The sequence below is a fragment of the Fulvia fulva genome, chromosome 11 (genome assembly GCF_020509005.1).
Source record: "Fulvia fulva chromosome 11, complete sequence".
Lineage (NCBI taxonomy): Eukaryota > Fungi > Ascomycota > Dothideomycetes > Mycosphaerellales > Mycosphaerellaceae > Fulvia > Fulvia fulva.
In genome coordinates, this window is record NC_063022.1 from 3,284,172 (window position 1) to 3,311,397 (window position 27,226).

The 27,226-nt window shown below is 53.0% G+C and overlaps 13 protein-coding genes across 13 annotated transcripts; 6 read left to right on the plus strand and 7 right to left on the minus strand.

Moving 5' to 3' along the window:
• Window positions 1-499: 499 nt before the first annotated feature.
• Window positions 500-4,027, plus strand: CLAFUR5_13351 (uncharacterized protein; the record flags this gene model as incomplete). Its single annotated transcript, XM_047912499.1, has 10 exons — window positions 500-716; window positions 769-1,033; window positions 1,082-1,254; window positions 1,302-1,647; window positions 1,697-1,925; window positions 1,976-2,513; window positions 2,577-2,659; window positions 2,708-3,064; window positions 3,117-3,156; window positions 3,207-4,027. The coding sequence occupies 10 exons, from the start codon at window positions 500-502 to the stop codon at window positions 4,025-4,027; spliced, it is 3,069 nt and encodes a 1,022-aa protein (XP_047768217.1).
• A 1,166-nt stretch (window positions 4,028-5,193) lies between these two features.
• Window positions 5,194-6,499, plus strand: CLAFUR5_13352 (uncharacterized protein; the record flags this gene model as incomplete). The annotated part of the gene is made up of 5 exons (XM_047912500.1): window positions 5,194-5,386; window positions 5,461-5,585; window positions 5,644-5,819; window positions 5,896-6,204; window positions 6,298-6,499. 5 exons carry the CDS (start codon window positions 5,194-5,196, stop codon window positions 6,497-6,499), a joined length of 1,005 nt encoding a protein of 334 aa, XP_047768214.1.
• Window positions 6,500-6,831: 332 nt separating this feature from the next.
• Window positions 6,832-8,184, minus strand: CLAFUR5_13353 (Vacuolar protein sorting-associated protein 4; the record flags this gene model as incomplete). Its single annotated transcript, XM_047912501.1, has 2 exons — window positions 6,832-7,504; window positions 7,556-8,184. 2 exons carry the CDS (start codon window positions 8,182-8,184, stop codon window positions 6,832-6,834), a joined length of 1,302 nt encoding a protein of 433 aa, XP_047768215.1.
• A 420-nt stretch (window positions 8,185-8,604) lies between these two features.
• On the plus strand, window positions 8,605-9,135 carry CLAFUR5_13354 (Prefoldin subunit 6; the record flags this gene model as incomplete). Its single annotated transcript, XM_047912502.1, has 4 exons — window positions 8,605-8,662; window positions 8,714-8,909; window positions 8,975-9,035; window positions 9,094-9,135. 4 exons carry the CDS (start codon window positions 8,605-8,607, stop codon window positions 9,133-9,135), a joined length of 357 nt encoding a protein of 118 aa, XP_047768219.1.
• A 288-nt stretch (window positions 9,136-9,423) lies between these two features.
• On the minus strand, window positions 9,424-9,831 carry CLAFUR5_13355 (uncharacterized protein; the record flags this gene model as incomplete). The annotated part of the gene is made up of 1 exon (XM_047912503.1): window positions 9,424-9,831. The coding sequence occupies one exon, from the start codon at window positions 9,829-9,831 to the stop codon at window positions 9,424-9,426; it is 408 nt and encodes a 135-aa protein (XP_047768220.1).
• An 897-nt stretch (window positions 9,832-10,728) lies between these two features.
• On the plus strand, window positions 10,729-11,605 carry CLAFUR5_13356 (uncharacterized protein; the record flags this gene model as incomplete). Its single annotated transcript, XM_047912504.1, has 2 exons — window positions 10,729-11,098; window positions 11,151-11,605. The coding sequence occupies 2 exons, from the start codon at window positions 10,729-10,731 to the stop codon at window positions 11,603-11,605; spliced, it is 825 nt and encodes a 274-aa protein (XP_047768218.1).
• Window positions 11,606-12,617: 1,012 nt separating this feature from the next.
• Window positions 12,618-13,874, minus strand: CLAFUR5_13357 (uncharacterized protein; the record flags this gene model as incomplete). The annotated part of the gene is made up of 1 exon (XM_047912505.1): window positions 12,618-13,874. The coding sequence occupies one exon, from the start codon at window positions 13,872-13,874 to the stop codon at window positions 12,618-12,620; it is 1,257 nt and encodes a 418-aa protein (XP_047768482.1).
• Window positions 13,875-14,225: 351 nt separating this feature from the next.
• CLAFUR5_13358 (Ureidoglycolate lyase) lies at window positions 14,226-15,173 on the plus strand (the record flags this gene model as incomplete). Its single annotated transcript, XM_047912506.1, has 1 exon — window positions 14,226-15,173. The coding sequence occupies one exon, from the start codon at window positions 14,226-14,228 to the stop codon at window positions 15,171-15,173; it is 948 nt and encodes a 315-aa protein (XP_047768221.1).
• Window positions 15,174-15,479: 306 nt separating this feature from the next.
• On the minus strand, window positions 15,480-16,195 carry CLAFUR5_13359 (Peroxiredoxin Pen c 3; the record flags this gene model as incomplete). Its single annotated transcript, XM_047912507.1, has 4 exons — window positions 15,480-15,775; window positions 15,848-15,913; window positions 15,975-16,091; window positions 16,156-16,195. 4 exons carry the CDS (start codon window positions 16,193-16,195, stop codon window positions 15,480-15,482), a joined length of 519 nt encoding a protein of 172 aa, XP_047768483.1.
• Window positions 16,196-17,620: 1,425 nt separating this feature from the next.
• On the plus strand, window positions 17,621-18,010 carry CLAFUR5_13360 (uncharacterized protein; the record flags this gene model as incomplete). The annotated part of the gene is made up of 1 exon (XM_047912508.1): window positions 17,621-18,010. One exon carries the CDS (start codon window positions 17,621-17,623, stop codon window positions 18,008-18,010), a length of 390 nt encoding a protein of 129 aa, XP_047767855.1.
• A 502-nt stretch (window positions 18,011-18,512) lies between these two features.
• On the minus strand, window positions 18,513-19,148 carry CLAFUR5_13361 (uncharacterized protein; the record flags this gene model as incomplete). Its single annotated transcript, XM_047912509.1, has 1 exon — window positions 18,513-19,148. One exon carries the CDS (start codon window positions 19,146-19,148, stop codon window positions 18,513-18,515), a length of 636 nt encoding a protein of 211 aa, XP_047767854.1.
• Window positions 19,149-20,038: 890 nt separating this feature from the next.
• Window positions 20,039-21,690, minus strand: CLAFUR5_13362 (Pyrethroid hydrolase Ces2a; the record flags this gene model as incomplete). Its single annotated transcript, XM_047912510.1, has 2 exons — window positions 20,039-21,378; window positions 21,429-21,690. 2 exons carry the CDS (start codon window positions 21,688-21,690, stop codon window positions 20,039-20,041), a joined length of 1,602 nt encoding a protein of 533 aa, XP_047768285.1.
• A 1,928-nt stretch (window positions 21,691-23,618) lies between these two features.
• On the minus strand, window positions 23,619-24,797 carry CLAFUR5_20352 (uncharacterized protein; the record flags this gene model as incomplete). Its single annotated transcript, XM_059463188.1, has 1 exon — window positions 23,619-24,797. One exon carries the CDS (start codon window positions 24,795-24,797, stop codon window positions 23,619-23,621), a length of 1,179 nt encoding a protein of 392 aa, XP_059319163.1.
• Between the last annotated feature and the right edge of the window lie 2,429 nt (window positions 24,798-27,226).

A 27,226-nucleotide genomic window follows, 5' to 3' on the forward strand; every position in this document is an offset into this window, starting at 1 on the left:
AGCTCATTCAGGCGCCACCCAATGCCGCCATTGTCGCTCTCTGGTAGCTGGGCCGCTAACCTCAGGCTTGATCATACCGCTTCCCTTATCACCGCGAGCTACTGGATGTTGCTCTTTTCCTGCTTACCTCGACGTGCAGAGAGAACAAGCCCCCTCGTCCGTCACACGGTACACACAGTCGGCACCTCGCGACCTCTGTCGACCCCTCGGCTCGTCAGTTGTTAGCTACAAGAGTTGTCCACGCACCGTCGCAGGCGGAAAGATACACCCGATCGAGACACGTTGATCTGGTGCCATTGGCGGAGCAGAAGTCGACAAAGAAGTCATGACACGATGATTTGGTGCGCTGGACCATCTATGGCACGCCTCTTGTCAGAGATGTGCGCGATATGACTGAGGTAGGCACTCGTGGTCATCTCCTCTGGTCCTTTGCACGTCTGTTGCCTGCTCTTGATTCAGGCCAAGGGGTGGGTTCTAGCCTGCCTGAGGCGACCGTCGAATGTTCATGGCAAAGCTGGTGGCAATATGGCGGGCCTTATGTCTCATCGCTCCAGTGTGTTATGCAACATCGTCAAGCACCCGGCCCAAAGATCCCGGAGACAAAGTACCTGTCACTTTGCGTCAAGCGCTCCCCCCTGGAGAAGCGCCTATCTTCGTCGAGCAATCACTCAGGCCAAAATCGAATCACACCTTCTGCCACGTTTATCCTGAGGGAGGTACGTTATGTATCAGAAGCTAATTCTTACCGATGCTAAGATCACTCACCAGATCACAATGAACTCGATTGCACGACGGCTTATCATGAGGACTATACCTACGTCGACCTCGAACAGATCGAGCCCCTACTGGTGAACCAGCGGGTACTCTGCGATGAGAGAGCTGTCGCTGCTCATGACACTGATATAGTACTGCTGTTCATCAACCAGGATGCTACCAAACTTGCAAACACAGCATGGGGCTCTGGGGAAGACTTGGTCTTCGTGATTGAAGATCCTCATTGTTTCCAAATGGCTGGAGATCGTTCCTTTTACCTGTGGGTCTCGTCGGTAGCGTTATGCTCAGCGTACTGACTGGTATATAGCTCGGACGGCATTGATTGGGACTTTGAGGAGATGCGGGCCATCATTCATGCAACACCCTTGTGGGCCAGGATCGACATGAAGTCAGGATGGGCTCATAGTATCACGACAGGCATGGCGGCCGTGCCACCAGGATACTTCCCAGATCCGAGGCCCAGTTCTGGCTATGTGCCGCGTGAGTCACAGCAAGTTTGCAATCAAACCAGCACTGATTCGCCACAGATCTCAATGCCGAAGTCTCGAAGCGGCAGACAAAAGGCGTTGCCGCCGGTGTTTGCGTCGCAGGTGTCATTCTAGGTGGGCCGTTCTTCGGCCTGCAAGCCTGTGCTATCGGTGCTCCTTATTATGCCATCTTGACGGAAATTATGAAAGCAAATGAGATGTCCCCGAGCGTAAGGATTGGAACCCTTATTTCCTTCCTTGGACCTGTCTTTGCGCCGCTCGGTGTCGCCACAGTGGCCCTTAGTGCGTTCGTTGTACCGGCATATATATCTTGGATCAAAGACTGGGACTACAACCTCGACAAAATATGGATGATTCCTTGGGGTCTGTCTGGGGAGAAAGAGCGGTAAGTCGGTGGGCCTACCAATGTCGCTCAAGCACTGACACTGCGATAGGAAACTCCTTGATGAGTACATCAAGATACCGCGCGTCACCGCTACTTGTCCGAACTGCCACATCATCGGCAAGTTCAAGGCCACGCTACGTCTGAAGTTCGATCTGAGGGGAAAGAAGCACAAAGGACCACCTGAATGTATCAACAGTCCAGAGGAGCTTGAAGACGATGGCAGGAAAAAGCACCCGAAGCGCGATCTGCCCGGTGGTCCGAGGCTCTCACACGCAATGGTAACAACTTGCTCGCTGTTTGAGGTACTGCTTTGCCTGACTGATAGCAGTATGCCGAATATGAACGCATCGCAATGCACCTCAAACGCAGTGAATTCGAGACACCGGATTCCGATCCAAGAACAGGCCGTACACCACATCACGACAAGCACTTCAAGCGAGACGAGCCCTGTGACCATGCAAGTAGCATGAGTTATCCTTTTTGCATCGACGAGCAGATGAGAAATTACCATGCGAAATGCGACCCTTATCTCGACAACCTGCTGCTGCATCCCACTGCCGTCCTCAAAGAGGGTATTATCTGCTTATTCCGCTGGGGTCACTGCTGGGACAAATTTCACGAAGCAGCCGCATTCTATGACGACTTCGAAGACTACGCGTTGAAAATTGTGCAAAGGCATATAGAGGAGGCCAAGTTTGAGCTAGAGGTCGAAGAAGAGATCGATATTCATGTACAGCCGCAATTGCTGCTGGACATCAGTGCCGGCTTGTGGTTTGATGTAGACTTTGGCGTCGAGTCGCTGAAGGAAGGGCCGGTTATCTCTTGGGGATTCCTGGTGAGCTCAGGCACTGGAGGTTCTGCACCGAGTAAGCTGCCCACAGTAACTCTTTCGGTGCTCTGTACTCATTGTTTGTGCTGATGCGGAGTAGTCATTGCAAACGGACCTGGAAGCTTAGGAACCAAAAAGCAATCTGGCTTTAGTGGAAACGACGGCGGGAAAAAGGTTGGATCGGTGGGTTCATGTATGATGTCTGATTGTAATACCAGCTGACTTCCGCAGGGTAATGGTTTGGGTAAGATGACTTGGTGTTTACCAGTGTTGCGATTTGAGCGGGTAATTGCCGCGGGTCTGAAAGCCAACATCACGCTGCCCGGATTGAGCGCCAAGATCGGGGTAGGGAACCTGACATTGGATCTCACCAAACCAAAAGACAGTATCGTGAAGTCAGACATGGCAATTGAGCTGAAGTATTTGAAGGCTCGTGTTGATATTGCGAATGATCCCTGGATCACTTCATCATGGAGCATAGGCCCGGCTTTCGACTTCACGTTGACGCCCAACCTCAATCCTGGCGCACCCGCGCAGGGCTGGAGCAACGACTACATACATCCACCCATAGGTTTTGGTGGACACTTTGTAAGAGTTGACCCTGTCTCATGGGTGACTGTTGTGCTGATGCTACTTAAAGGAAATCATCAAGGTTGAATACAAAGTAGCAGGTGCTGCGGGTACGTCACTACCGCCAAAGTCATTCATTCAAAAGCTTAATCATACACAGTGGACGACCCAGTATGTAAAGAACTGAAAGGCGAGGAGTGGACTCGACCCGGCTGGATGTTCGAAGTCGATGTCCGAACCGGTTGCAGATTCTACGCATCATTCTTTGGTATTCGTATCGACAGCAACCAAATTGGCCAACTTCAGAAGAAAACCTACGCCGCAAAGGGCCTCTACTGGTCCGCAAGAGTATTCGCGCATTGCGATATGTTCGATGGCGACGAGGGTGTGGGAGACCATGTTGCCCGCGCGATCAACCTAGCCCTAGACCTCATTCAAGAGCCGATCGCAGCTATCATGGATAAGATCTCCGACGAATTGAATGCGCCTAAACACTTCGCGATCACGGACAATGAGGACATGGACTACATGCCGACATCTGAAGGCAGGAGATTGGGATGGGAAGCTTTCCAGATGGCACATGGCTTGGATGCTTGGTACGGACCGGGGGTAGATTACCTGCTACCCGGGCGGCCTCAACCTAAGGAAGTGTGCGAAGCCGATGGTACTGTCCTGAAAAAGCTTGGAGCGGAGCCAGCCGATTGTAGATTTCTGAGCCAGGATGCGAAGTTCAACTACAGTAGGATGGACAGCGAAGCAGCTTCTGCTGTATCTGCTGCTAACGCCGCGGGTCTGACCCTAATTATTGGAACCGCGACCACGACGCAGACGCCACCGAGCTCCACTTTATCTACGGTCACTCGTCCTCTGCCAGCTTCGACTCCCCAGGTTACACTGCCCCCAGGTGTCTCTGATGGGAAGGCTGAGTTGCAGGATGCCAAGGACGTGATGGACTGCAAATGGCTGGGGCGCTGCTCTTAAGACTTCGCTCATACGGGACTCGACGACGAACAGCTAGGAGCTGGGTGATTGTGATGCAGCGCTACGAAGACCGCTGACTTTGTAAGCACGAGGTGCTGCCCACATCGAGCAGTCTCCCGCGAGCCACATAGCTCTGCGATTAACAACGACGAAGAGACATGGGAGGTAGATTGAACACATCGCTAATTGGATGCTGCTACGTCTATACTAAGGAGATGGTTTGCTTGATGTCCAAACCTCGTTGGCGCGAAGTACTACATTAATATTTAGTGAAAATATGAACGCTATGGTGCTACCATCTTTGTGCGACTGCATACCGTATGTACCAGGTTCTGCCGTTACCTAAGCCTGAGCAGCGTCGCCCCAGGATCAGCTACCCCGGCCACCTGTCAGCCCACGATGTCGGCTTGTGCCTTACTTTGCAGACCGTGAACCTACTGTACCCTCATCGCATACGAAACGAAGTATACGAGCGATTTCAGTGACATCGCTGAGCCTTCGAGATATATAGGCCGCGGCGACGCTGTGTAAGGAGCCATGCAGCCTCACGTTCGCAGGATCCCTGGTGCTAATCTTGCCATTGCCGCTAATCTACAAGTGCTGATCTGACTGATACCAGGGCTCGAGAGTTGAACACCACTCTTCCAGAAGATCAACGTTGTGGTGTCTCTGGTAGAAATTATTCCCAGCACCATACACACGATATTAATCACCTTACAACCGCCTCAAGCATCCTCGCTCAATCCTGATAGACCTTACTAACACCTACTATCAAATGCCCACAAGCATTGGAGCCGTACCGTACATGAACTCGGTGCCAAGTCGACTCTACCAGGTCTATTCCTTGCATGTCCACTCTCCAACCAAACACACGTCGTTGCTCCACCGTTCACCAAGAAAAGACAGAGAGGACAGTCGTTCAACACCCCGGCGTCTAGAACAAAGCACTTTGTCTTCTTCCATGCATCCGAACTCAACTTCCCTCGTCACCTCCACTGCTCCGCACGTAGTGACCGACTAGCTGCCAGAAACCATGTCACTCAGCCTCCGCCTGCGCTGCTGAGATCCGAATCATTACAAGCATCAACTCTTGGTGTCGAAGCCGGCCCTCGAGGAAGGCATCGCCGGTCATCGTCATCGACACGACTTATGTGACGTCGATAAGAATGGTCTCTGGCCACGCCTCTCCTGCAGCCATATACACGGCAATCTGGACGACAACTCTCCTGGCGATCCTTGCGGTGGCGTTACGGATTTTTACGACAGCTGTTATTGTGAGGCAGCTTAAGTGTGATGATTACTTGATTCTTGGGAGTTTGGGGTTTGTGATTGTGTTTACGGGTATGGTTACGTTGGAGAGTGAGTTGGTCTGTCGAGTGTTGTCGAGGGGATGGTATCGTGGGATGGGAATGCGCGGCTGATGTGGATGGTAGCATATAATGGACTCGGACGGCATCAGGCTAGTCTTAGCAACACTGAACGGACGAATCTTTTGCGATGGCTTTGGATCTCCATTATACTGTACCACATAGGGCTGGGCCTGGCGAAGCTATCGATCGCGAGTGCAGCGTGTGTCTATCATTAGTACGTTACACTGACGAGGCTTCTCTGTCCAGGTGTCGCAATGCCTACGCGTCTTTGGCTCAACACGCAAATTCGTAATCGCCTGCTACATCGTCGGCGCCATCCTGATCGCCTTCACCGTCTTCATCACCGTCTTCCTCTGCAAACCAGTCTTCCACTTCTGGCATCCTGAACGACCCGGGACCTGCCTTCCCAGACTTCCAGTACGGTCAGTAGTCCCCACACACACCGACAACCAACCTCACCACCCTCCCGTCCTACGCCACTTCTAACACCCCACCCAGGTTCATCAACTCCGCCCCCGGCGTCCTAAGCGACATCCTAGTCGCGACCCTCCCCCTCCCCGTCCCCCAATCGCTAAACCTCCCCAACCGCCAAAAATGCACGCTAACCTCCATCTTCGCCCTCAGCGGCGCCATCTACATCATCATCACGATCATCCACTTCTACGCCCTCTACGCTATAACCTCCCCTGACGACCCCAGCTACGAGAACCCCCAAACAGCGCTTTCCTCCAACCTCGAAGCTTCCGCGTCCACAATAGATAGCTACTTGCCAACCTACAACGCCTTCATCGCGAAACATTTCCCCAAGTAGAATTCTAGCATGGCTCGCTAGGTAGGGGCCCGAGAGAAGAAAATATCATCCGGATTGAGTTGAGGTGTTGGATCCGGGGCGCCGACGAGCGGGAGTGGGGCGACGGGCGGTGCGAGGGGTAGTCGTAATAGTAAGCAGACGACACAGGGAGGGAGTGAAGCTTCGAGGGGATCGAGCGAGACTACGACGCAGGTTGGGACGTTGACGGGGATTGGGGAGCAGGAAAGGAGGGGGCAGGAGGAGGGCCAGATTGCGTTGGGGTTGGTATTGGCGGGGTATCATGTGGTGTGAGTGGAAATGGGGTTCCGGGCGGGAAAGATTGTGTGGCGCGAGCCGTGTAGTAATGCGATGATACTCTTGAGATATTTCTGCTTTTTTGCGTTGCGGGGACGATATGGAGAAGCGCGGGTGGGACGCTTCGAGTGGAGATGACGGAAGGAATCGCTGTTGACGTGGGTGAACAGTGCCAAATGGAATGAAGAAGTAATGCACGAGAGGCTGTAATCTTCTGTCGTAACGCCTTGGCTTCAAATGCTGAGCAGCCATCCTCAAAACGCCGCGATGCGCTGTATATCGCTCCAAATCCCCCTGCCATAGAAAGCAACATCCAAAAGTACCCTCGCTCATGCGCCCTCACTCCCAAACTCCTTCGTCCAATCCTCATTCCTATGCAGATCCTCCCCACTGACCGTCGGCCGCGAAGCCTTGATCGCCTTGATGAAGTCCTTGACCTGCAGCGGCGGCTCCAGTAACTGCTCAGTCTCCACTTGTGTCCAATTCATCTCCATCGCTCCTTCATCCCCAGGCGAACAAGGCGTCAACTTCTCCTCCCCATCCACTGTGACCTTCTTGTAATGTGTCGCCGTCTGGATCTTCCTCACAGGCTGCATCAACGCATCTTGCACCGCGATACTGATATCACTTCCCGAGTATCCTTCTGAATACTTTGCCAGCGTTCTGTAGTCGTCTGCTTGTAGCTCGCAGGGTGTGTTGCCGACTGCGAGTTCGAACATTCGCATTCGCGCGGGCTGGTCGGGGAGGGAGATGTGTACTCGTCGCTGGAATCGTCTTCGTATCGCTGCATCGAGTTGCCAGGGGATGTTCGTTGCGCCGAGGATGAGGACGCCTTTGCTGTCGCGGCCTACACCGTCCATTTGGACGAGCAGTTCTGTCTTGATACGTCGTGATGCTTCGGATTCTCCTTCTCCTCGGGGGCCACAGAGGGCATCGATTTCGTCGATGAAGATGATGGAGGGTTTGTTTTCGCGGGCGAGGTTGAAGAGCTGTTTAACCAATCTGTCGTGGTGTCAGTATCGCGGCCTGCCAGCCAGGGTAGATCATTCTTACCGTTCCGACTCTCCCATCCACTTGCTGACCAGATCTGACGAACTCACGCTGAAGAAGGTACTGTTCGCCTCCGTCGCGACTGCTTTCGCAAGATACGATTTACCCGTACCGGGCGGCCCATACAGCAGTATTCCCTTCCACGGCTGCCTCTTTCCAGTGAACAGATGTGGAAACTTGATGGGTAATATGACGGCCTCCTTCAGCGCCTCCTTCGCACCCTCCAGACCAGCGACATCTTCCCACTTGATGTTCGGCTTGTCCGTCAAGATGGCACCCGCCAGCGCTCCCCTCAACTTCTTGCTGTCTGCATCCTGCTCGTCGTCCTCATTCTGGCCTTTCCCGGCACCATTGGACGCTTTGCCGTTAGCACCCATCGCCGCCGGTTTCCGTTTGCCGTCCTGTTCTGCCAAGTGGTTCTTGAGCTTCTCTGCGCGCTCCATGTATTCGCCTGCCTTCTGCCTGATCATCTCCTTTGACTTTGCGTTCTTCTCCCATTTCAACGCCAGCATGAAGAGCTCGAGTGCTTGGTAGTATTGTTGGTATGCTTTGTCGTAGTCGCCTGCCGTGTCCATCTCGATTGCCTTCTTGACCTGCTCTATCGCACGTCCCAGGAAGTCGGTGTTCGACATGGTGGAGGGGCTTGGGTGTGTTCAATGGGAAGGCAGGCCTCGTCCTGCAAGGTATCGTGGTGGCGTTCCCGATGTGGTGTATCTTTGGGTACTACCAGGCGACTCAGCAGACTGTCAGCGCTTGCAAATCGGATGTGTCGTGGATGTTGTTCGTCATGTTCTCGACCACCATGTCGCACGCGCGAAACGTGGGGCAACCGCTGCCCAGTGCCGAGAAGCGGAAGGCCCGAGCGCCCTCTCCCACGTGAAGGCGTGGGGTCTTCGTACTTTGCAGACAGCACCGTCACTCCATCACAACATCAACCTCAAGCTGCTACTCATCTCCTGCACTGCACTCAAGCATTACCCGAACCTGGCAGGGTCAGAATCGTCCACTTGACACTCTCATCCTCGCTACTCATCCACTTCGTTTCCCCCACCATGGCCGAACGAGCACAACTCAACAGTCTCTCAGACGAATACCAGAGCCTGCAAACAGGTAAACACGGCCTTCCTGACCTCGTGATGGCACAGGCTAATCTGTCGGTAGAACTCAGCACACTCGTCTCAGCACGTCAAAAGCTCGAGTCACAACAACAAGAGAACGTAGGCGTTCAGAAGGAGTTCAATGGCTTGGCAGACGACGCCACAATCTACAAACTCGTTGGCCCAGTGTTACTGAAGCAAGACACGACCGAAGCGAAGAGTACAGTAGATGGAAGGTTGAGTTACATAGAGCAAGAAATGTGGGTGCTAACTATTCCCTCTCTTGAGGCTATGGCTCCTCGTTGCTTCGCTGACTTTTGTGTAGTAAGAGAATCGAAGGAAGCATCAAAGGCATCCAGGAGAAGAGCGAAGGAAAGAAGATGGAGGTCAGTTGTCGCTTTATTGTACCTTCTTTGTTGTTGGCAATTGCTGATCGTGATGCAGATTCTTCAGATCCAGTCGCAAATGCAGCAGGCTCAGTCGTAGTACTGCGCGCCTCACCACATCAGCCACGACCTCCGTGACCCCCATTCGCTTTAGCTGGACGCTCATCTACTCCGGTCGGCTCTGTGTGGTAATCTTCTGCCGAGAACTGGATGATCTTGGTGCAGTTCTTCCTGCGCACCTTGAGCCTCGCCAGATCATGTTGGAGTCGAAACTCGGCCAAGCTCGCACATCTTCCGTTCGAATAGCGATAGCCTTCCTGGAATCTCGCCAGCCTTCTGATGTCTTCCTCGGTCTCTTCCGCAACCTAGGCATCCACAATAAGCTTTTTCAGCTGGTCCGCCTCAACGCCAGACCGAGGGTCGTAAAGCCAAGCGTGCATTCAGGTCCTGGTAGATCAACGCTCCTCGGAGATTGCAGCTTTCCCAGGAATGCATCGAGAATAGCATCACGAAAACGGTGGTCTTCGAGCCAGCGCACACAATGGTAGAGCTCCGCTAGCTTCATGTAGCCCCAGTCCTCGAGCACGCCATCCGCCATCCGATTGTTCGCCTCCACCACGCCCATGGGCAGATTCCCTTCACGGAGCCAGCGGTCGTAGACCTCAAAGGAGTACGGACTACCAGTGAATCTTGCCGACCACATTGGTTCCGGCGCTCCAACGTGGAAAAGCTGTCGCAGACGCTCGGAGCCGGAGCAAATGCGCTGACGCTCGATCGTCCTGGTGTATTCGTACATTGTCCCGTTCTCGAATGTGGTACGTCTACCAAAGCCGCTGTTTGTGATGGTGCGTGTTGGAGATGCGGTGGTATGTTGCGTTTCGAAAAGTGATGTCGAGACGAAGAGATGCTTGCAGAGACGAAGAGCTTTTGTGCCACGAAATGAAGCTAAGCATGTGATACTCAGTGCAATTTGACGTTGCACGACTGATACTCACGAGCCGCAGCGGGCCGCTCCCAAGGAACTCCTGGACCATTGAGTGAACGCAATCTGCACGAAGCAACATATCTTTACTGCCTCTTGCCGGTTCCATCACAATCTCGACTCGAAATGCGTGATGACCAGTACCTTGCTCCCTTGTTCAACACAGGAAGCCCTTCCACCTCGCCCCTCAGGAGCCCCAAGAGCACTAGCTGTCTCCACAGACTACTACATGCTAATATGATTCGGTCCGAGGTCGCCAGATACATACATGCTTCGAATCGCGGCTCATCGTACTGGGATGAATTCATGCAAGACCGAAGAATCTACGCCCGCGGCAATGCAATCCAGACCCTGCGATATGCCCTTGGACAAAGTACAATACCAGACGAGCATAAGCGACACGACTGTGACAACCTGTCCTGCACACTGCGGTTAGTGCACATCCATCCGCTTGATCCAGCGGTCAAACAATGCGACTCTAATCCACAAGCTGGGTAGCAAACAACACGCCATAACAATAGGACTTCGGACCTCTAATTCCACTATCGCTATCTTCGTGAACGCTACAAGAGTAGCACTATGCGACGTTTCCTAGGTAGGCAAAGGCCGCTGAGCTTCGCTACCCCGGAATTAACGGACGCTGTTTGCTTGCTCTTCATGCTCGTATAAGTAAAGGTCTCTGATACAAACGATACCATAGCTCAATATAGTATGAGTGCAGTACTCATACTTCCCTCGGGGAAAGGAGCTTTCCTACTCGTATTACTACCAATGCCAGACCTAAACGATCCCGAACCCGGGTACTACCCGTCAGCACACGACTACGTCAAGATGCTCCAATCGGAGCGCGTGACCATATCCGTTGGCAAAGACGATGACATGGAGTCCTTCAGTGTACCAAAAGCTTTGCTCATCGCGAGATGTCCATGGTTTGCTCCTTGCTTCGACAAGAAGGCGGGCTACATAGAAGCTCAGCAGAATGCGACAAGGTTGGAAGAGTGCCCCCCCCCCTCCCCCACGGCTTTCAAGATCTTGCTATACTGGGTCTTCATGAACAGACTGCTCGAAGCGGCCTCTGATGGTAGTAGGGTCTCAACAGATATGTAAGCGACAAGGCTGCTAACGTGCAGAAGCAGCCGTCCACGATCCGGGCCAGACTATCATCACCGACTGGCTGGAAGCATACTCCCTCGTCACCTATCTCTTGCTGCCACACCTCCAGAACGCCATCATGGTCAAACTCTGCTCCATCGTCCTAGACAAGACCACCCCGACCGAGCACACCGTCAACGACAGAGACATCGAGCTTGCCCTCGGCAGTGGTCTTGATGTACTCAAGTATTTCGTCCTCGATGCTGTCTACATCAACCTCACCCAGGAATCTGGGCATCATCTGCGGATCGAAGAGCTGCTGCCAGTGTGGGGAAAGGATAGTGAGGTTTTTGTTGGAGCTTTGTCGGGGTTGTGCGGAGAGACAGCCGGGGAGGCAACGGACTGCTGTGGAGCTGATGGGGGAGAATGTCGAGACGATGGGGAATTGGCAGTTGATGGTGTCTACCAGGGAAACTTAGTCAAGTCCGGTGCGTAGAGAGTCGTTGTTGACAGGTGCATTGCTCCATCCATTAGCCCCTTCCCGTCGCCTATGTCGCTCACGGTCTCTGGCCGCCCGAACTGTTACGGGCTCCGCGAGGCGCGTTCAGCAAGTTGTCGGGGAAATGTCGATTTTCTGCTACACCATAGTTGCGCCCAGCCTTGCGTCGAGTGCTTATTCACCAGCAAACACTATCCTTATCCCATGCGCAATCCGTGGCATCGCCACTACAAGAGGGACTAATACACCCATGTACGCGTTGCTTTCGACCAACGTTATGCCGCCGACCAGTGCCTCAGCAGCATTACGAGATGCCATACAAGATACAGGACAGCCACGCTCATGCTTCATGATGGTCTCCTTCAGCACCCACAAGCACTTCACTTCGTCACACTGACCGTAAAGACCCTCCCTTCCTTCAAAGGCAATCGCCATCTTGAGACCACCCTCAACATCGACACCTCCCAAATGATACCTATCAAGCGCTCCACCATGAATCCCCCCCAAATATCCCCATCAGCCACTCCACCATGAAACCCCTCACCACCCTCATCTCCTCTCTCGCAGCGACAACCGCCACTACCGCCCTCGTTTCGCCCTCTTCGTCCCAACCAGCACGTCAAACATTCTTCACAATCAGACCAGACCCGGCAACTCAGCAAGCACACTACGAGCTCATCATGCCGACGAAGTCAAGTCTAGACAGCTGCGAGGTGTTTGCGAAGCATGCTCCTGCGGAGGTCTTGACCAATGTTCTTCACTGTAGCGAAGTTGGGGAGAACGCTATTAAGGTGAGGTTTGAGGCGAGCTTTGATGTTGAGATGTGACATGCGATCTTTGAGGCGCTTGGGGTGGCCTTTCCAGGGTTGGAGGACTGAGAGGCACGGCGACGGTTGGGTATCAGAAGCATATTGGCCTTCTGGGCAATGCTGTCGTTCAATGGGTATCTTTATGTAGTTCAGCAATGATTCTCTCGGCATTCTGTGTCCCGTGCGTAGGTCTTTGTCCTTCAGTCAACATACACCCTCCACCCATAAGCCTTGCCTACCCATTTCCTCGCCAACTTCGCTCCAGACTCCGTCGGCTGGCTAAATGCCACCTGATCTTTACTGTCGATTTTCTTCGTCTTCAGCTGGTCATCGGCAAGAATACGTTTGTGGGTGCAGTCTACACCCTTTGGCTCCTCGGCCGCAGCTTCTTGTAGCAGTCTCTCCCGAGAGCTCATGTCCGTAGCATGACGAGCGTTGTGAGCGGCGACAGCTGCGTCCAGAAGTGATCTTGCGATGCCTTGACCACGATGTGTTGGCGAAGTCCAGATTCGGGATATGCCCATCACGGCCGGCGAGGGTTTGGTGGAGAGTTGGATCGGATGCTGTTCTGCTTCTGCGAGCTCCTGGGCCGCGGATAGTTTTCGCTGCGTCAAAGCCGCAAGTGCGCTCTTGCGTCCATCAGTGGTGACCGATCCGGCAGTCTTCGATACCACAGCATCAGGTCGCACCACCTCGAATGCTTCCTCGATCCGCTCGGCGAGCACAAAGCCAACACACTTCGCTCCACGCACATACAGGAACGCATCGAACTTCGGCTCGAGATTGTTAGACAGCCCCTCCCTCATAGCTTCTTTACCCCAAATCTGCGCTTCAGGAATCGGCACAGCACCCAGCTCCCTCTGGACGATCTCCAACGCAGCCTGCGCCTTCTTCTGCCGATGATGCTTGTCAAAGCAATTCACTCGCAGTATAGCATCTCGATTGCTCTTCATCTTCACAAGCAGTCGCCGATCAGTCTGTTTCACAAAGTCCTTGCCCAGATCATAGCCTTCGGTACTCTGCTTGTGAAACTTGTCATGCAGCTTACGATCCTCTGCAGACGAGGCTGTGTACTCCATTCCACATTGCTTGCACTTCTTTTGCACCTCTTGGCCAAGCGACATCTGCATCTGCGTCAAGGTGCCCGCCTTCGAGCCCGACTCGCATGCTGCCTTCTGCTGTTTCTTGGGACGCGCATTTCCGGCGATGGGATCGAGTACTTTCCTCTTGCCGAGCAGAGAAAACGCGTTCTTTTGTGGCTTTGGAGGCGGTGCAGCTATCGCCAAAGAGTCCAGATCGCGTGCATCCTGCTTGTTGAGTCTTTCCCAAGGGAATCCTGGCGGACTGCTGGGCGGAGTGTTACAACGCGTCGGCTCGTCTGAGAAGACGGCATTGTCGCGTAGTGGTGTCGAGGAGGGCGGTGTAGAGTCGAACTCGAGCGCAGTCGGGTTTGTCATCGCGGCAGCATTGCTGAGGGAAACATGTACTGAAGTATCTGAATGTACAATGGAAGATGATGTTGATGTATTTCTGATTTCTAACGCGTCTTCGTCGTCCAAACTCAAAACACATCCCAAACACGCGATCTGCCAACTTCCGAGATGGAGCCGCATCGCGTAGATAAAGGCAGCGTCCCACCTTCGCTACCTGCACCCCGCCATTGTACCACACTCACAGAAACAGCATCACTCCAGCATCACTCTTCCCTTCCTCCACAATGCCACCGGGCCCACAACGCCCCCGCTCCCCAACATCCTTCTGGTCCCGCATCAAAGGCCAACTCAGACGCGCCTTCATCCCCAAACCCAATGCCTCCCAATACGCCTACGACCGCGAAACTCACCTTGAGCCCAACCATCCTCGCTTCAAGTTCACTTAATCCCATCGACTTTGCGCCGTTTGGGGAAGTGATTGAGAACCCCGCCACGCACTCTGATCATGGCGAGACGAAGCTGGAGAGGGTCGAGGCGAATCAGGGCAGTGCGATCAAGTGGATGGATGTGACGAGGTTGGAGAATTGGTATACGCTCGCACCGAGCAGGAAGGCGGCGAGGAGTGTGGTGAATATGTTCGTGTGTAAGCCGAGGCGTCTCGAGGAGAGGGAGGGGAGGAAGGTGTTTCAGGTAAAGGTGTTGGAGAGGCATCCTTTCACGCCGCAGACTTTCGTACCTCTGGGTGTGAGTAGGGAGGACAAGGATACGAGGTACATGGTCATCGTTGCTCCGACTTTGAAGTCTACGCAGAGGGATCGAGATGATCGATTACAGCCATACCCGGCTGAGAAGCCGAAGAGCGCGAGATCGTTGAAGGACAGGCTACTTGGAGCGAGGCCGAACCCATTCACGAATGACCACGAGCCTACCACGACGCCCTCCCCAGCAGACCTCGACAGAGCGACAAGACCAAAAGGTCCCGGCGAGCCTGATCTGCAGAACATGCGTGCCTTCATCGCCAGAGGTGATCAAGCCGTGACATACGGCCCTGGAACATGGCATGCGCCGATGGTTGTGCTGGGCAAGAAAGACATCGACTTTGTGGTTGTGCAGTATGCAAATGGAGTGGCTATCGAAGATTGTCAAGAGGTAGACGTGAGGGAGGACATTGCGGTGGATGTGAAGGATGGAAGTGCTGAGCAAGGTGCCAGTTTTGAAGCTGAGCAAGCACTCGTTGCTCACAACTCGTATGGATTGAAGGAGGGTGAGGGCAAGTCGAGTGAAGAGGCGAGTAAGCCTGGGTATATGAGAGCGAAGCTGTGATCGGGGCGAGATAGCAGAAGCATGTTCGTACCCGTTCAGGTTCTGCAGCAGTCTGGCAAGGTCATCATGCGCTCAGTATGGCACAGCACAATGTTCATAGGTATCATTGATTCATCTCAGGTATCTAGTCTATGTGTCTATCTAGGAGTGGTGACTCGCCTTCGCAGCATAAAACCCATGCATCAACCCCTCCTTCTCCCACTGCTCCCTCCTCGTACTCGCACCCCAAACATACCTCCCACCCTTGGAAACATACCCAGCAACCACATCATCTCCACCCCCTCGTCTATCATAGCAGACAGTCCGCTAGAGTGCCTTCAACACCGCCTCAACCCCACTAACACTCACAGCCTGCAGCTCCGTCTCCACCTCCGCATACGTCACCTTCCCATGATCAATCACCGCCGCCCAGCGCCCGTTGCGGTCTCCCGGGGCCGTCCAGCCGATTTGCGCTGCGAGCTTGGTCTCGAGGTCGGAGGCGAAGATTATGGAGGTGTTGGCGGAGGGGTCGGTGGTGTCGATGGTGTTGACTTTTTGCCAGCCGGACATGACGTAGGCGTCGTTGGGGGCGATGATGAGGAGGGTGTCGACGCCTTTGTTTTCTAAGGGGAGGGGGAGGTTAGTGGGTGGAAGGGGGTTTGGGGTTTGGGGGAGGGGCTGGGAGCTTGACTTACTGAGGTCGGCGATGTGTTCGATGTAGCGGGGGACGTGGTTAGCGGAGCAGGTTGGGGTGAAGGCACCTGTAGTGAATGTCGTCAGTGGTCTGGTCCTGTCGTAGGAACGTCGTGAGGGTTGGCATACCTGGAACGGAGACGAGGACGACCTTCTTGTTGGCAAACTCCTTGCTGGCATCGTAGGTGACTGGGAAACCGCAGACCTTGGTGTCGGCCGTGGTCCAGGGGATGTACTTGAACTTGACTGTTCCATATCATCAGCAAACGTGTCCGCGTCTCTCTTTCTGGTGTACCCCGCGCTGCCATACCGCCCTCAGGGAACTGCTCGCCGGCCTTGAGTCCAGACATCTTGCTTGCTTGTTGGTGATGTAGTGTAGTGTAGTGTAGTGTAGTGTAGTGTAGTGTTGGAAGGATGTTGTTCGGTAGTGGTGGTGGTATGAGGATGTAGGTGGAAGCAGTGTTTTTGAAAATTGTCAACAATCAAAAGTGAAGAGTGAACGAACACTGTGATGGTGTTTGTAAATGACGTTCGGTAACTCAAAGTGGTGGACGAGAGCGACCGATGTTCTGCCAGGCTGTGCTTTCTCTTACGATTTCTACGCGCTTCGCAGCTACGGCCCACTTCGCGCGCTCGTGCTTCTGATCGTGCGAGCAATCCTGCAGTCGTGCGGTAATGGGCGGTCGTGCTAGGTATGCGTCGGCGAGCTTTGTGTTTGCAGCCATTTCGATGCGGGCACGAAGCCTGGAAGGAGGAGATCGAGGTGTGAGGATGATATGTGGTGCGTACTTCGAGGCTGAAGCGAACGACCCCATACGAGGACATGGTGGGAGGAAGAGGTGGATGTCTGCGATGGGACATGCTAACATCTGATGGCTAAAGCTGTCTGGTCTGTGAGCGTGTTGGGCAACGATCTTGCTGAGCTGTCAGCCTTGCGAGAGATCATCTCCATCTGAGCTTGAGCGGCCCAACGAAAGACAGAACGCTCTTGCAACTCCACGCCTTTAGCGGCTGCTGTACGTTAATCACCCAGCTGCATCGTACTGAGGTGGAATGCCTGGCCTGGTTCGAACATTGTTGGCAGATTCTCCGGAATCGAGATGCTTCCTTGCAAGCTCCAGACCGAGTAACGCCCTTTGCTCCCTACAAGAGGTATTTCACGATTTGTCTGCCGTCCACAGTCATTACCAGAGAGAACCTGGGAAAGAGCAAGGATACACGCGAGAAGACGACATCAAGAGTGAAGTCCAACGTGACCAGGAAATTTCAATCTCAGCCTTCTGCACGACGCATCTGATAAGTAGCCGCAATGGCAACCGAGGTGTAGATTGTCAACGCTGCTCCTATGGCGGGTCAGTGTTACCATCCACCAACTCGGCTAAACGCTTTACATGGACCCACTCATCGAGCGAAGTGTGTCCGTTCAGCACGTTACATGCAAGATACATGTAAAGTTCCGTTCACTTAATACTCGGTAGCAGGAGGAACGTTGATCCGAGCGCTAGGCAACCCAATTTCCTTCGCTCTCCATCTGTGGTCTTGAGTTTCATCTTCACCACTACCATAGCTCGAAGATGCCCAACCTGATTCCCCGCGAAGCAACAGAAGCGGACATAGCTCATATCGTCGAAATACAAACCAGGAGGCACCATTTCCCGGTGAATATTACAGTGCTGCTGTGCAGAAAGAGGCGTGCGATCGTACTTTGAAGCACGTCAATAGCGACCCTACTGCGCAATGGGAAGTCTGCGTAGATCAAAACACTGGAGCAATGTATGGTTTTGCAAAGTGGAACGCATACGAGCACTCTCGACCAGAATCTGAATGGTGAAAGCCAGAAGGAGATCGCTTTCAACTTCCTGAGCCTCAACTCAGGTCTGCGTCAGCGCCTCTGGGGTGGAAGACCCCATGTCCGGCTCAGCCTGTTGTGCACTCGCCAGGACTTCCAAAGGCAGGGCGCCGGCACCGTGCTGGTGCAACAAGGACTAGCGTTGGCAGAACAGCTTGGACTTCCGGGATACGTCGAGGCAAGTACCGTGGGCTATCATCTTTACTCCAAGCTGGGCTTCGAGCAAGTTGATACTGCCACGATCAAAGCTGCAGACTGGGATGGCGACCGCGACCGCACGCTGGTTGCGATGGTGAGACCTGCAACGGCGAAATGAACATGACGGTACTTGGAGAATCAAGCCCGAATTGTCTCTTGTCTCTTGTCCCCACACAGCGTCCATAGGTCTCCCATCTCGGCGTCAAGACTAGGCCCAATGAAATGCTTATGGCCGATAAATGCGTAATGCAGTACGCGAGCCCACCCCAAAGACATTGATGTGCCCAACGTGGCTGTTAGCCGCGCTTTGGTTGGTGAATAAGGAGGTCTTTCGCGGTGGCAATAGCGCTGTCGCTGCGTCGAGACTCCTCTACCGACCATCCTATAACTTCAACATGCCGTGTGCTCCTCCGACAACCACAATGCCCCTGTTTTCGTCAGGTTCCGCATTAGGAGATAATCGAGCCGCAAACGACAAATGCAATGGTAGCATTCCGGACCAATGATGTTTTTTCCAGGCCATATGTCACCTTGGCAAGACCATTAGCTGTAGGTTCGACATGAGCGACTCACACAGAGGGATAAGGCTGTCTTCTCGAATGTACTACCAATCAAGCGTGTCATTCGCCTTCTACACGTGCCCGTGCCCATGACAGAAAATATCTGTGTTCGTCAGTCTGCAATGCATCGTCCATTACTGAAAGCTCAGCCACACCGCGTCGTCCAAAGTCGGAAGCCCACCATCGACCACGCAAGCCATGTATCATGATACAGTGTACAAGTGTGACGCCATACGAGTAGGGGTCCGTCATGTCGTCTTGCGTGACCTCTTGATACTGGCCGAGTACCAGCCATCCCGAAAGGCCTGCAAGTACCCAGCCCTTAGCAGAAAGAACAAGGCAGTCTTCAAGTCCTTTGATATAGTCCGCACGAGTTGCAGCGTACTCCTGCTTGGCTTCAGCCAGGACTCGTAGCTGCTGCAGTGTCTCCATTAGGTCATTGTCCATCATGCGGTCGCTCACGTCATCGCTACTTGGACCCGCCAACTCGCCGTCTTCCGGTTCATGAAGCCCTTCGAATACACCAGAGCCGGAACAAAGCTGTCCAAGTGTGCGTAGCATCGTGACGCAGCTCGCTGGTTCGTCGGCGCTCAATACCATCGTCGCCATCGCGATCATATTGGAAGTGTAATTCATTGCAAGTGCTTCCTGTCTGGCAATGTGGCCGGCCGTGGCGTGGGATGCAGCTGCACGCATGGCGGCCACGCCACGGTCGTAGTACTGTCGACCAAGCTCTGTCCAACAGGTTCCAGAGTCAGGGCGCAAGATCGCAGCATGGAAAGCCGTGATCGACAGCAGGATGTCTAGCAGATATCTGTACTGCAGGGCAAGCCGTGGAAGGTCGTGAAGCAGGCCCGAAATGGTTGAGGTATGGCCAGGGTTTTGAGCGAGAGTGATGTACGTCTTGGTACAGTACTGGTGCATGAGATCTATCTCGACGGCATGTCTGTGTGGGAGTTGAGGTTGGGGAGTGACGGAGACGATGGACCCTCCTTCAGGCGACTGCAGTGGTTGGGTTTCTGGTATGTTGTCTCTCACTGTGGCGTATGAGCAATCGATGTCCCTTTTGGCACAGTTTTTGCAGGTCGGATAAGTCTCGTCGCACTATGACATCAGGATCAGTATAAGTCTACTGCCGGACGAGGCTGTGACTACCTTTACTCTTCGTTGCTTGCATGCAGAGCATCCAGCTCGCGATTTGGTATGAGCTCTTCTGGGAGGCATCACCTACTGACACAGATACGAAAGACGGAAACGAATGCGAAGAGAGCTCAGATTGCATGTGTGGACACAGACTAGAGATTCTTCGGATCTAGCGTTGAATCCTGCCGATCTTTTGTGAGCTTGGCTAACACCGATCTGTACCGTGCTACCGCATTACCGAATGTATATGCTCGTTGTCTCTACTGCCAATCTGTGTTCGTGATTATGAAGCAGTGTAGATCTACATTATATACCGAGTGCAATAAGTCGAGAGAGCATTTAGGGGAAACAGAAGTTAGTTGACATGGTTTTGTCCGCAGCTAGAAGTTGCCGGTAGACATCCTTTGCAGAAAGATCCTCTTCGTCATTCTTCGGCTCAGCCGTTACACTCTGGCTGCCGACAACACATATCCATCGTACAAACCACATTCGCCATCCACCACGCCAGAGTAGATGGTCGACCCATTCGCGACGTTATCTTGTCCGATCCGGAAGACACTGTCCACCTCCGTGTCGACCTTGGCCCAGGGTACGCTGCCTCCCAGAGTTCTGGCAAACCCAGCCCAAATGCCCTGAACATATCTCGCCAATGCCTGCTGCGCCGCTTCATCTTCCCCAGAAGGGTATACGCCGAACACACTTGTAACTTCGGCGCCATGGTACGCACCATATTTGATCTGATCGGGATAGGTGTTAAGATCTGCAAATGTCGCATTGTACAGATAGCGCCAGACTGAGTAATCACTAGCTGAAGCGGTCTGAGACAGGATGCTGATGGGGCAGTTGAAGACGACGTTGTTGACAATCTTCGAGACAGCTTGTTCCTCGCTTTGAGCACCTTGTGCTAGGGCAGAGCTGTACCAGGTCGGGAAGAGAGTCGAAACCGCAGTCGAGTTCAGAAGGAGTGGAATCGCCACAGCGGCCGTGGCCGCGTTCAGTCCATTTGCGAGAGCGGCACTCTCATTGCCATTTGATCCAATCAGGATAGGTATCCTTGCGGCCTTGCCTGTAGCAACGGCTACTTCAGATCGATTGGTGTTCGTTAGGTAATCGACTGTAGGAGGGAAGGATAGAATCGAGAATGCATTCGTAGCCATGGCGCCAGTAGCATCCCTGAGCGATGCGTCCTTGACCGCACCTACAGGTAGAGCCCGGACGCATTCGAGAGGCGAGGGAGCGGCCGAACAGTTGAGGTTCGCTACCAGATTTGGCCAGTCATTTCTGGTCAACAGGAGTCCTTCGCTTTCCATGATGGCTGCGTGGAAACGCAATGGGTTGGGTGGGTTTGCCCACAACTGCTTGACAGAATATCCGCCAGCAGACTGGCCAAGGATGGTAACTCTGCTCGAGTCACCGCCAAAGTGTTCGACGTTGTGATGGACCCATTCAAGAGCCAGACGCTGGTCCAAAAACCCTGGATTTCTCAAGGTAGAGTCCACTTCTTCGCTGGGCACGAAGCCGAAAGGACCAACCCGGTAGCCGATGGTGACGACTACAACGTCTTCCTCCGCAGCAAGTGAAGCGCCATTGTAGATGGGAAGACTGCTTCCACCCCCTTGAAGATTGCCACCATAGATCTCAAACATAACCGGCAGCTTGGAGCTTTTGGTGGCATTTGTGGGCGTGAAGATGTTGAGGTATAGACAGTCTTCGCTTTCTTTAGTGTTGTATGTGGATGTGAGCAAGTTCGCAGCATCGGTATTGTTGTATTCCACGAAGCCAACTAGAATGTGTCAGCCCGCATGTCAGTTTTGCTAATGAGCAGTGACTCACGAGATTGCTGTATGCATGCTGGCGGCCATGATGTTGCTTGAAATTCGCCGACCACGGGCAGCGCTTCAACAGGAGGCATGAAGCGAACAGGCGGTTTGGCGAATGGGATTCCAAGGTAAGCGTTTGCAGTCGGAGCAGATGCCCGTACAGACGTGAGTGTCCCCACGTAAGTGCCTGCTCCAATCTGCACTGAAGGCGACGTGGCAGAGACAAGTCCTGACAAACGCATCAGGCATGCCGTGGTGAGGAGAAGTGACTGCATTGTGGATGGGAAGGAAGAATGATTCCGGCTTGGGATGGAGGAGAGAGATAGTGCTCCATCGTCCCATCGACATATTATACCCTCTCCTTTTGAACGCTGGCAATGCTATGTGGTCATGATGTGCTACGCGCAGAGTGGAGTGCGCAAGCAGACGCTCCAACGTCACTAGCGCCTTCCAGACGAAAACGAAAACGGACCCAGAGACACATCCGCCAGACGGCCGGCCCGAAAAGTCAACTGATACGTTTCGAACGGCGACGAGTCAGCGACACGCAGACTTTCTTTCGACCGAGAAATGACATCGTAGCGGTCGTTGTACCAACAAAACGTTGCCCCACATCGCCCAATAACGCCTCTCCAAGCACGCTCCACACTGACCAAACCGCCCAAAACAACTGGTGGGATTACATATGTTCATTTCTGAAGGTGTTGTTCTATCTCTCTATTCACATCCACACCACCTTGTTCTTCGTTCTGCTGCGTCTATAGTCACAATGTGTATCTACTGCGTTCTTCTGACCCCTGCTGTGGTAGTTCTCAAGCAGCCGTTCACACCGGTCCAAGTCCTCCTTGGATAAGAGCTGATCTGGTCCGGAAGGTGGAGGTTCTGGAAGGTGATATGGCTGTCTTGAGCCTGCAGTGTCCAGAGCATTGCGCACCTGATGCCTTGTGGGTGCGAAGAGCGGTTTGAAGGTCTTAACAAGGTCTCTTTGCGAGCACTTGATGCCCTTAAGTCTGCAGTAGTGATAGGCTCCTACTATCTGATTCTTTTGAGGTGTTGAAAGGTGTTTGGTCATCTTGCAGTAGCTTCTCCAATCTAGCATGCGACAACAACACCACATATAGCCAATCCAAGCACGACAATTTGTTCAGTGATGTATCCAGATACGTATATAAATTTGCTGGTTGCAATGGGCCTGATATTGGATGAAGTAAACACGATTGAAGATGTGGTGTTGTTTTTTGGTGGAGGTGGGCGCTTTGGTCCGTATGACGCGTGCCAAGCTCGTGATATTGGCTTTCAGCGCGACGTCGCGATCACCGCTGATTAAAATGTGCTGTTGGCGGTTGTGAACCTCCAAAGGTAAGCGTAGCGGAGTGGAGCTCTCTACCAACCCTTCTAGACTGCAAAGTAGCGTGCGATCCACGCTACCGCTACCCGACGTACAGTGCTTATTATACGACGACATAGGCGTTAGCGACGAGTATATGTTTGCGAGTTCGCCAACAGGCACAGTGCGGTAGGTCACGTGACCCTAAAACTTGAAGTTGACAAATCAGAGCGGGCGCCAAGGCTAGTTGAGGGCTGGTGATAGAGCTCCACTCCCTCCTCGCTGACGCCACCACCTACGCTCGAGTGTTCGCAAGCTCACACGTCGCTACGGTGGATGGCTAGCGCCCGTCGGTCTTTACGCTTAATTAAGACATTCCGATCGTCACTCCCGGTGATTCATGTGCAGCAGCATGTAGCGCAAATTAGAAGGTGATGCTTAGCTCGCGGAATCGGAGGAATGCAGGATCTAGGCATATCATCCCTTGTGCTTCTCGTTTGCTGAGAGGGTTGTCTGGACCCGGCAGTCGTGGAGATGATCAGTCGCCTTGCACTTGTGTCAGGTAGTTTTGCATTGTAGACGCCATACAGTGCCCATTGTGGAGAGAATTCTTTGTGATCCTGTCGCATGGCAGCGGATGAATCATTGCGACGCCTATGCTTCTATGTGTAATACCTGTGGCGACGGGTATCGACCCTTATATAATATGATGTGACCCCGTCGACGGCCGCTCTGGACTTTTACACTGCACAGCCTCCAGGATCCCCTATCCGTGACTCCCACTAGCATCGAAGGAGAGACTGCCGATTTGCAACGTACACACCCCACGATCATGCAGGCTCCACGGTAAGTGTGCATAACAGGACTGACTGCGCTCTACGCCTCTGCTTCGGGGACCCCCCTTACTGCTTCGGCGATGGATTCCGCCTTCGTAGGGTTTTGCTGTCGTAGTCCATCCATTCTAGGGTCGTCAAGAAGTTGCAGCCGCATCCCCTTCAACCAAGACAGCCCCTCGTCGGCTCGTATCTTTCCCTCCAACCATTCGGCATCCTGGTCCTTGCCCTGTAAACGAAGAATGTAGCTCGCACGCGTCAGGAATCGAACCTTCCTACGTAGGCCCACATGCTGGAAGCCGGCGTTCGTTGGGGCTAGACCCGGGATCCAGGACGACTTATTTGCATGTTGTTCTCTTTTGCGCCACACATCTACTAAGACATCCGCGCTCGGTTTGGATGGATGATACAGGTCCAGCAGCGCCTTCTTGAACTCGCGCCTGTCGGCGTAGCTACCATTGAAGTACTTCCCCAACTCCATTTCGCTGAAGCGATCGTACAGCTGCTCAGAGCACAATCGAGCTTCTGTCCGGAACAGGGCTCTCTGTTCTATCTTGTGAAAAGCCAAGGGCGATTTCACGTCCCATTTGCTCTCGGCTTCAAACAGAGCTTGTATGACTGCATCGACGCTGCGTGCGGGATCCCAGCACATCTTCGCATCCAAGATGCCGGCAAGTATACGAGTCGTCCGCGGCGATGGGTCTTCATGCACCTCCTGAGCAAACCAGTCCCACAGGCGTTGTTCGTGGCCTTCAGCATACAGATGCCAGCAGAGAGCCTCGACGAAGCGGTCGTCGTAGTCCTTGTGCGATGTGTACTTGCTCTTCTCTGCCAGGAACCAATCCAGAATCTCACTAGCTGCTACATTTGCTGCTAATTCCTTTCGACGCTCGAGGGAGTGATCGCGCATGCGCGAAATCTTTGATCTGGCTCCGATGATCAGCTTCCGCGCGCGTTCAATAGTCATCAAGCCCTTTGGTATAGAACGGTGCTTGAAGGCGGCAGAGGGTGGCGTGGAGCGTGGCGTAGAGGGAGCGTCATCGTAGGCGGAACTCGTTTTGGCGGTGGTGGCGGGTCGCTGGGCGGTGCATGTGAAGGATCGCGGTGCGGAGGGTTGTGCGAGTCGGAGAGGAGTCGCTGAGCGGGAGGCGCGCGCAATGGTGAGGGTGGGGGTCCAAGTGCGCAATGCTTGACGGAAGGGACAAGCCAGCAGTCCCGACATGATGAGGCGGGAGGGGTGCTGTCGTTGGAGGTGAACGTGAACGTGAGCGTTGCGACCTTCACAAGCTTCGCAAGCCAGGGCGCTCGCAAGTTCAATGCGAGGTGTCGTGATCTCACATCACGTGATTAAGCGTAGCGACCGAGCGCTAGCCACACCGGAGTATGAGCTTGCGAGTACGTAGGTGAGGCGTCAGCGAGGGAGTGAAGCTCTATACCAGCCCTCAACTAGCCTTGGCGCCCGCTCTGATTGGTCAACTTTCAAGTTTTGGGGTCACGTGACCTACCGCACTGTACCTTATGACGTTCTTATCTAAACATACCGCTAGCTTAGCGCTTAACTTTATATTTAGAGTTTTCTTAGGTAGCTTTTCTATATCTTAGATTTATACTCGCTAAGGTTCTTATATCTAGTAGCTTCCCTTCCCTGTCAGGGCGAGAGCCTGGCCTGTGAGATGCAAGGGTGAAAGCGAGAATGCAGGTGCGAAGTGCAGATGCAAAAGGGTATGGTATGATGGCTACACAAAACAAAAGACGAAGAAAGCAAGAGAGGCCTGGGGAAGGCCAGATATTTATACGCGACCCTCGCGAGTGCGTGTCCCCGCATCAACAGGGCTAACCCGTGCGAAGCCGCGCTCAGCAGCTTTGCTCAAAACCTTATTCCAACCTGCCCTACGTTCCGAGTCTTCCACGTGCTTCTTCCAGGGTCCAGCGCAGTCGCGGGTGCTCGCGGGAGTGCCGTGAGTCACACAGTCACGAGCCGAAGTGAATCTGTCAAGGTTTGGTAGAGGGGTGAATTTGGAGGGCTAGGTCCCGTAGTGAATGTTGCGGGGCATGTGATTCTTGGTGCTCACACACCAAGCTGGACTGTCACTTCTTGACGACTTCTGAGCACTCTGAGGCTCTTCTGTCCCCACCTTCTGTACACTCTGTGGGGAGACCATGACAGGGCCGGTACATCTCCTATCTAGCTTCTTAGATAGTCGAGTCGTACGGATGTTCTTAGTACTAAGATATACCTAATTACCTACCTTATAGTCTAGAGAAATACTTTAGTAGCGGTTTACTACTTCTACTTAGAGAGCTTATAATATTCGTATATTCTCTTAAAGATGCTTATAAAGCTCGTAAATTCGACGTATAAGGGTTTCTACTAATCGCGTATCTATTCGCTAGAGAGTAGTTAGTCCTCCCTCCTTTCTAGCGTTTAGATCAACTCGCTCTATAAACTTAGGGTTATAGCCTAAGGTAGTGTAGAACGGCGATATACTAGTAGTCTTAGATAGGTGATTATTAATCGCGAACTAAGTAAGATATAGCTATTCTACCTAGTTATCCTATACCTTATTAGTAAATACACAAAGATACTGTTCTATTACCTAGTTAGTACGTTCTGACTATCTATTAGTTTCTAGGTAATACGAATGTCAGGGCGAGAGCCTGGCCTGTGAGATGCAAGGGTGAAAGCGAGAATGCAGGTGCGAAGTGCAGATGCAAAAGGGTATGGTATGATTGCTACACAAAACAAAAGACGAAGGAAGCAAGAGAGGCCTGGGGAAGGCCAGATATTTATACGCGACCCTCGCGAGTGCGTGTCCCCGCATCAACAGGGCTAACCCGTGCGAAGCCGCGCTCAGCAGCTTTGCTCAAAACCTTATTCCAACCTGCCCTACGTTCCGAGTCTTCCACGTGCTTCTTCCAGGGTCCAGCGCAGTCGCGGGTGCTCGCGGGAGTGCCGTGAGTCACACAGTCACGAGCCGAAGTGAATCTGTCAAGGTTTGGTAGAGGGGTGAATTTGGAGGGCTGGGTCCCGTAGTGAATGTTGCGGGGTATGTGATTCTTGGCGCTCACACACCAAGCTGGACTGTCACTTCTTGACGACTTCTGAGCACTCTGAGGCTCTTCTGTCCCCACCTTCTGTACTCTCTGTGGGGAGACCATGACAACGAAGAACTTAGCTTACGATTTAAACGGAGTATCTTATAGAGTTTCTTCTAGAAGGTAGTAACCTACTATTTACTACGGTCTAATATAATAGTATTAGGAAACCCGCGCCGATAGAACATATATTTAAGGAAAAGCCTTGCCGTATTCTATACTATCATTACGCTAATAGGGATCAGCTCGACTTTCTTAGTAAGCCTGTTAGTAACGGTTATAATGTTATTATAGACTATGCCGTTAAGAGTACTGTCTAGGAGTCCGATAACGAAGTCGACTAGAATATGTTTCTAAGGCCGATCTGGAACAGGAAGTGGCTATAATAGTCTTAGTGGCTAGGAGTGTAGAGATTTTGTTGTACGGCAGGTACGGCAATTCGCGGTATATCTACATACGGATCTCGCTAATCTAGGCTAGTAGAATTCACGTAGGGTTAGGGTTAGGGTTAGGGTTAGGGTTAGGGTTAGGGTTAGGGTTAGGGTTAGGGTTAGG